At 44.0% G+C, this 8,881-nt stretch overlaps 1 protein-coding gene across 1 annotated transcript; it reads right to left on the reverse strand.

The window, feature by feature from the left end:
- Positions 1–4,554: 4,554 nt before the first annotated feature.
- On the reverse strand, positions 4,555–5,643 carry LOC311319496 (4-galactosyl-N-acetylglucosaminide 3-alpha-L-fucosyltransferase 9-like; the record flags this gene model as incomplete). The annotated part of the gene is made up of 1 exon (XM_084451055.1): positions 4,555–5,643. One exon carries the CDS (start codon positions 5,641–5,643, stop codon positions 4,555–4,557), a length of 1,089 nt encoding a protein of 362 aa, XP_084307181.1.
- Between the last annotated feature and the right edge of the window lie 3,238 nt (positions 5,644–8,881).

Raw genomic sequence — 8,881 nt, forward strand, 5'->3', positions numbered from 1 at the left:
AAAGGCATTTTACTCACCACCTCGACAGGCGTGAATCAAAATATGCATATCTTCCCATTTTTTGCTGGCTCGTTCCCTCAAGACAGGCTTGCTACATGCCGAAAGCATGAGTGATGTAAACTAAATAGATATTTACGCCGGTGGCAACATTTGCATGAATTGGCCAAGATTCGAAAGAGCTCTGTTCCATAGTGCCGATGATGTGTGAGAGGCGCAATGCTCCCCACCGGGGTAAAGCTGTTTTCATATTGGACATTCAACAGACATTCACATTCGACATTCTGTGCCTGAGTTAGGGACCGAGGTAAAAGTACAATCATAATCGGTAACCTGTCTGAACCTTTTTCTCCTCCCATTCTTTTTATTTTATTTTTTATTATATTTAGTCTTAACTAGTGCACGAGCACGTTCTGCAGAAGACTTAGCATTGAGGTGAGGTGCAAGTGTAAAAAAATATTATTCTAACAAGCTAATCCTTAGAAATGTGGTGAGGTGCAATTGTAATCGAGTCCATGCAAATGCATTTTGATGGCATGGCCCCTTTAAGAGACCTGAGACAGACATTAGCTGTGTTGTCACCTCTCACTCATTCACTACTCACTAGTGTAGCTAATGAGAAATTGTAGGGTACATCCTCTGCTCACTAGAAATTGCTGTGAATTGTGGGTATTTTGTAGTGGACTATAGTGAATCAAATTAACCGTTGAGAACTCGGACACTAGAAGAAAATGGTGAATGCACCATATTTTCCACTATTTCTGTAATACAGTAGGGCAGGGTTTCCCAACCTGGGGTCCGGGCCCCTCTTAGGGGGGTGCCAACGATCGGAGGGGGTGTGCCAGGCCTCAGATAAATTGAGGCCTTAATATATTTAGCTAGACAAATATTTGTTAAAGAAACATGTCATTGACATGTCACACAGCAATTATCACAGAATACATGATTATATCTGATAGGGCCAAAAGCCTACTACACTACAATTTTACGTATATAAATTCAACAAATTAATCAGAGATTCCGAAAGGCGTCAACATTGACGTTAATGCTAATTTGTCAAAATGCATCATCGTATCCATCACAGTCGAACCTCAGATCGAAGAGGAACAATGCAGATTTCGTCCTGTTAGTGGAACCACCGACCAGCTTTTCACTCTCGCAAGGATCTTGGAGGGGGCTGGGGAGTTTGCCCAACTTGTCAACATGGGTTTTGTGGACTTGGAGAAGGCTTATGACCGGGTCCCTCGAGAGGTCTTGTGGAGAGTTATGCGGGAGTATGGGGTGAGGGGGTTCCTACTTAGGGCCATCCAATCCCTGTACACCCAGAGCAAGTCGCCAAGTCGTCTTCCTTTCCGGTGGGGGTTGGCCTCCGCCAGGGCTGCGCTTTGTCACCAAAATGTGTGATTTTCATGGACAGAATATCGAGGCATAGCCGTGGGGAGGGGGGTTTGCAGTTCGGTGAGCTGGGGATCGCGTCACTGCTATTTGCAGATGATGTGGTCCTGATGGCATCATTTGCCTGCAACCTCCAGCACTCTCTGGATAGGTTCGCAACTGAGTGTGAAGCGGCTGGGATGAGAATCAGCACTTCTAAATCTGTGGCCATGGTTCTCAGCAGGAAACCGGTGGTCTGTCCGCTCCGAGTAGGAAATGAGTCCTTACCCCAAGTGAAGGAGTTCAAGTATCTGGGGGTTTTGTTCATGTGTGAGGGAACCATGGAGAGGGAGTTTGGCCGGATAATCGGAGCAGCTGGTGCGGTTCTGCAGTCGCTTTACTGCACTGTTACTACAGATCTACCGGTCTATCTTCATCCCCACCCTCACCTATGGTCATGAAGGATGGGTCATGACCGAAAGAACGAGATCACGGATACAAGCGGCCGAAATGAGTTTTCTCCAGAGGGTGGCTGGGGTCTCCCTGAGAGATCGGGTGAGAAGTACGGTCATCCGGGAGAGACTTGGAGTAGAGCCGCTGCTCCTTTGCGTCGAAAGGAGCCAGTTGAGGTGGTTCGGGCATCTAGTGAGGATGCCTCCTGGGCACCTCCCTAGGGAGGTGTTCCAGGCATGTCCAGCTGGGAGGAGGCCGCGGGGTAGACCCAGGACCAGGTGGCGGGATTACATCTCCGCACTGGCCTGGGAGCGGCTAAAGATTCCCCAGGCAGAGCTGGTTGATGCTGCTAGGGAAAGGGATGTCTGTGGCCCCCTGCTGGAACTGCTGCCTCCGTGACCCGATCCCAGATAAGCGGATGACGATGGATGGATGGATGGCATCATCGTACCCTAACTCACACCTGATGTAATCCCCCCCCCCCCCCCCAAGTCGTTGTGAACGTCCAGTGTGTGTCGACCTCCGTAGGACGTAGACTGGACATCCAGTGTTGACCTCCGTAGGACATAGACTGGACGTTCACAACTATTTTGGGGGGGCGGGGCCATATAGGGAAGAAAGGTTGGGAACCACTCCAGTAGGGAACGGTTTCGAACCCAACTACTGTATTGTATCTGCACCAAAATGTATTATAGCCTACAGTTAGCACCACAATGTATTATAGCCTACAGTCAACAAACCAAACTATCATATCTTATCCTCAACTAAACAAAACTGTAAATGGTTAATTCACTAAGGCCCCTGCCATTAGGGCCCTATCAGTTCTATGATGGAAGTATACTGCTCTGTGCATTTCTAACTGTGGAGCATAGCCCTATCTTCATGCTCTGTACTGTAGCTACTAGCACTGGACGGGAGTATATCCTGCTGCGCCTAACTACTTTTTACCGGCACAGCACCCATTGAGAACCGCTGATCCAAACAACTTCTCAGGTGACGTCTTAGGGTCCTGCGAAATAAATCTGCTAGATGTCAACTTCACATTTCAGCCGGTTCTTAAGATAATTATACCACAGAGAGACAGACAGACAGACCGACCGACCAGTAGTTACTGAGGAACTAGAGAACAGACTGGGGACTACTATAGTAGCTATTGAGGAACCAATGATTAGTTAACGAGTAGTTACTGATTAATTATGAATCCATGACTGTATAGTAGATATTGATGGGTTAGTTGAGAGCAAACTGGGGACTACTTTAGTAGTTACTGAGGAACCAATGATTAGTTAATGAGTAGTTACTGGTTAATTATCAATCCATATAGTAGATAATAATGGGTTATAGTAGATAATCCTGTGTGTACCTTATTGTAAAATCAGACATCATACAGATTAGTTACTGTACTAGGTAGTCCTTCATTACCTCATCATTACTTAATCATTAGTTAATCATTAGGATTCAGAGTTAATCAGTAACTAATCATTGGTTCCTCAGTAACTAGTCCCCAGTCTGTTCTCTACTAACTCATCAGTATCTCATGTAAAGCACTTTGAATTGCCTTGTTTCTGAAATGTGCTATACAAATAAACTTGCCTTGCCTATCTACTATACAGTCATGGATTCATAGTTAATAAATAGCTACTCATCAACTAATTATTGATTCCTCAATAGCTACTATAGTGGTCCTCAGTCTATTCTCTAGTTCCTCAGTAACTACTATAGTTGTCTCCATCAGTAACTACTCATTAACTAATCTCAGAGTTAATGAGTAATTACTCATTCATCATTGGTTCCTCATTAATTACTCAGTAATTACTCATTTTTGTGTACCTTATTGTAAAGTGTTACCCAACAGTCAAACTGTTTAATATCTGGATTACTCACACAAAAATCCCCATAAAAAAGTATCTTTTTTATCACAATTTATTAAATTAAAAATGTAATACATCAATTAAATTGCCCATGTTTCACATAAACTTCTCAGTTAATATTTTCAAATATTAACTGGCCTAATTAACTAGCCTAGAGTACTTCCACAACCTTAGATTTTTACTGAAAAAACAAAACAACAACAACAACAACATTTGATTACTATTTCATAAATAAAAAAAACAACCTTTAATTGTGCTTAGATACAGCTATAGTTATGTTTTGTTTTTCACCACTCACTCAGTCACAGTATGCATACAGTAGTAGCTAGTAACTCTGTTTACATTTAAATTTGTATTATCCCTGATTAATCGATAAAGAGCTTTGTACTTTAAGTCTTTGTACTTTTGTCATATGTTTACAAATTATAGGGTAGAACCTAGGAACCTTGGCTGTGGAAGGACCAGAGTCATATAAGTAAGAAACCATTTACTGAATATGTGCAAATTGTAATTTGTGTTTAAATTAAGGGAACTAAATTAAATAATATCTATTTGGAATAAATGATTCCAATGATGAATAAATGAGTTTTATTTATTTTTACTGTCCCCTATTTAACCTACTAGAGACACCATGAATCTCATTAAAATGCATATAAATAAAGGAAAATATCTATAAATTGCAAAATAAAATTTGGGCAAGGAAACCCAAACTCTCCGCCAGAACAAAAATGTGCCCCTCAAAGCTAAAATCACCTGTGCCACTGTAAGAAGCACAGACAAACTACAGTAAGTGTTGTGCAAGATAAATCACTGCCTTCAACAACTAAACAAAGTAATCCTGCTGTATCTCTCTGGGGCACTAGCCGCCCCAGTACCATTGTTTAAGGTTAGTGTTGACCCTGTACTCCTTGCGCCTCCTCAGGTATTCACAGGCCAGACATGTGTGCTCCGCCCAGAAGTTTGCCTTCCTCACCTTAAAGTTCCTCCGCCAGCCAAAGTACCTGAGGTACAGTTCCTCGTTCTTGTCCAAGAGCTGCAGGTACTCAGCCATCTCTTTGGCTGATTTGAAGTCATCCACGTGGATGAAGGCGTCCCCCTGGATGAAGCTCTCGTAGTTTTGCCTGGAAGGCCCCAGGACCACAGGCACCGTCCCCAGAGAGAGTGGGTTGTACAGCTTCTCCGTGACGTAGTCCTTGTGGATGGAGTTCTCGAAGGCCAGGTAGAACTTACAGCTGGTAATGGTGGGGTCGTAGTTCTCATTGGAGATGTGCTTCCCGAAGGCTTGGCCGAAGGTGTGTACCTCAACGTATTGGCGCAGCTCGTTGTAGTACTTCACCCTCGTATGGCCCGGATTCCAGTTGCTCACGATCCAGCAGACCAGCTTGCTTTTGCTGGGCGGCACAAAGTCCTCTCCCTCGGCTGCCACGATGGTCCCGTAACGCGCTTCGATGTCGGCATCCTGGCGGTAGTTGAGTGTCACGTTGAACAGGCTCTCGATGCCGGACATCCCATTGGAGTGGGACGGAGACTCCAGGTTCCACCAAATCCACTTCTGGAAGGACGGGCGCTGGAGTTGGGGCATGTTGGAGAGGTCGCCCCTGATGTCCCTGTGGTGAAAGACTACGCCATCGGATATGTTGTACAGGCTTTTGTCTGCAGTCATGAAGCAGCCCTCGATGTTGAACATAGACTTGCAGTCTCCCAGGTCGTATGCATGGCCGAATGGCCAGAACCAAACCAGCACAGTGGTCAGGCTTTTGTTACTCTTGGTGGAGAGGACCAGATCACTCTTGACGTGGTCTGTGGACTCTGCCTCGGACTCTGTGTGACCTGACAGCCAGCTGACAGATGGTTTAAAGTACATAACAAACAGAATCGCAATGCATCCCACTAGGAAAATTCCAAGCAGAAGGGGTCGTAGAATTTTGTGGTAAGGTGAAGATGACATCCTCTGTCCTGTGGAAACAAACAGAACTCACTGAATACTCATTCAGGTGGCTTAAATACACACAGATCAAATGTCATGAATCCTTAAAAGCTTAAGAGTCATTGAATATCACATGGACATATCTCACTAATAAAGGCAGAAACTCTGCATGCAAGTCTGTATCCCGATCTGCTCAACAACTGAGCACTGTTTGAAGCTAATATGCGGCAGCTGTATTGCTCTGAACCCAAGGACGTGCATGTGTTGTGTGTGAACTTGTTTGGATCAGCAGTTCTCGAGAAAGCTGAAAAAAATCTGACAAAATCTGAGAAATCTGAAAAAAATCATCATACTCTGAACAGGGGCACTATATCGGACCCAGAGCGGTTCTTGAAAAATCTGCTTTAAGCTAATGGTAGCTAAGCTACACAGTGATAAACAGTGGTTATATGTTATTTGCTATACAGTACAGTATGTGGCCCTAACACTATATTCTCGGGCAAGCAGTCACTCTCTTGTCCAAATTAGCAACTTTTTTTCTCCTGCAACTTTGTATTTTACAAGTGTGACTGTTTTGTACTGCAGTTTAGATCAGCATTTTAATGATTTAACTAGGGCTGCAAGCAGCAGTGAGCGGGCCCTCGCAACCCATGTGTGTTGGGGTGCGGCACCGTTAAAGGGTGTGCTATTTCAGTGTCCAGTACTGAGAGAAACGTCTTGTCACCAGTAGGTGGTGCTCTAAGCATGACTCAATACTGATGCATACATGTGTTCAGGACGGTACCTTGATGAACCGTGAGAAATGTTGTGTAAATCGGACAATGTATGTAGGAGTTATAATGACTTATGATGACTTCCTGCTTGATCTGTAGGAGGCGCTATAAGTATGACTCAATACTGACCTACAGATGTGTTCAGGATGAGACCTTCATCAAGCATGAGCAATTTGGGGTAAATTGGATAATGTATGTAGGAGTTATGAGGACTTCCTGTAAGCAGTAGGTGGCGCTATAAGTATGACTCATTGCTGACGCACAGATGTGTTCAAGATGCAACCTCCATCAACCCTGAGCAATTTGGAATAAATCGGATAACGTATATAGGAGTTATGAGTACTTCCTGTTTCACCAGTAGGTGGCGCTGTAAGTGTGACTCAATACCGATGCATAGATGTGTTCAGAATGCGACCTTCATGAAGCGTCAGCAATTTGGTGCAAATCGGATAATGTATGTAGGAGTTTTGAGGACTTCCTGTTTCACCAATAGGTGGCGCTATAAGTATGACACAATACTGACACATAGATGTGTTCAGGACAGAACCTTCATGAAGCGTGAGAAATATCGGACAAATTGGATAATGTATGGAGGAGTTATGAGGACTTCTTGTTTTATGGTGAAATGTCAAAATTTGGCGGGGCGCCACGGCAAGGGTGTTCAGTGAAACTAAATTTTTTTGATAACTTTTGATCACAAAGGTCTGAAGATGAAGCTGACCGAATATGAAGTTGTATCGGAGGAAATCTGTAGGAGGAGTTAGTTAAAGTAAGAGGCATGGAAATGGTAAAAACAAGGAAAAAATGGCACATTAAGAGCAAAATGGCTGACTTATTTTTGGATGTTGTCTCCAAGAGACATTTTAGTGTCTCGATGAATTACATATGCCCACCGAATTTCGTTCGCCTACATCAAACTGAAAGGTTTTACATTTTCCAGGGGGCGCTCTTGAGCTGTTTTCCATTTCCGTCACCCATGAAATATCACATTTTTCACCGGGACTGACGTATCTGCAACATTTCATGTGTTTTCATCGATGTTTAGGCTCCCAAAAAGGCATTTGTTTGGGGAGAAGAAGATAGAAAGTAGAAGGTAGAAGGTAGGAGAATAATAATCCTTACAATTTCAATAGGGCCTAGCACCGCCAGTGCTCGGGCCCTAATAATGTGTAGGAAGATTTAATCATTGTTTAGGTTTGTACAGTATGTGCAGCTGCTACAACTTGTTTTATACAATCTATTTTATACCACGGTAAACTAGAGGGCGGTAAACTAGTAGCTTAGCAAAATCAATCAGAAACTCGAAAAAAGTCAGGATTATGCAACCCTGGTTTACTCCATTCAGTGCAAGTCATCAGAGTGTATTGTGCTGTATGATTGAGTCATTTAAGTAGGCTAAAGACACTCTATTTTGACCACTAGCTGGCTGTTACCTGTTAAGATTGTTATCTAGTTCTGGATCTTGTTGAGCTGGTCATTTTAAAAGTAGCTCACCAGCCAGAAATGTATAGGCACCCCTGATCTAAAATATATGATTATTATGATGATTTCTTTGTAAGAAGCTGCTCCTCTTGTGGTATTCTGGGCTACACTTGTTTTGTCAAGAGCGTAGATCCAACTAGGCTTAATGAAAATAGCCTGCACTGAGAAAATGGGTTCACGCAAAGGGAAGTCGGATTCTGACCATTCAGACCTTCAGTCTGTTGCACCCGAACTCCTTCCCTTCCTAACCCACCTCATCAATGCATCTCTTGTTTCAGGATGTTTTCCCTCTGCTTTCAAGACTGCCAGAGTCACCCCCCTCCTAAAGAAACCATCTCTCAACCCCTCTGATGTCAAAAACTACAGACCGGTTTCCCTTCTATCCTTTCTATCCAAAACACTTGAACGTGCTATCTTTAACCAACTGTCTTCGTACCTCCACCAGAACGACCTCCTAGATCCCCACCAATCCGGGTTCAAGGCTGGCCACTCGACAGAGACCGCCCTCCAGTTTAAAACTCTGGCGCTAACCTACAGGGCAATGAAAGGAACAGCCCCCTCCTACCTCCAGGCCATGGTCAAACCCTACATCCCCTCCCGACCACTACGCTCTGCTACCTCAGGGCGACTGGCTGCCCCGTCACTCCGAGGCTCCTGCGGTCGATCGACACGGTCACGGCTCTTCTCTGTCCTGGCCCCGCAGTGGTGGAATGAGCTGCCCACTGATGTCAGGACAGCAGAGTCGCTGCCCAACTTTCGTCGCAGGCTCAAAACTCATCTCTTCAAGAAGTACTACAACAATCCTCCCACCTAAGCACTTATTATATTATATTGCACTGTACTTTAGATTGTGATTCTTGCACTTTGCCTTCAGCACTAGATTATGCTCTTAGTCACTTGTTTGTTTTAGAAAGAAGATGCACTTGTGAGTTCTGGCAAGTAGTAGTACATTGGCTCTTCCTACGTTAAATGCAATTATTGTTAGTCGCTTTGGATAAAAGCGT

Source organism: Borostomias antarcticus (genome assembly GCF_949987555.1).
Source record: "Borostomias antarcticus genome assembly, chromosome: 16".
Lineage (NCBI taxonomy): Eukaryota > Metazoa > Chordata > Actinopteri > Stomiiformes > Stomiidae > Borostomias > Borostomias antarcticus.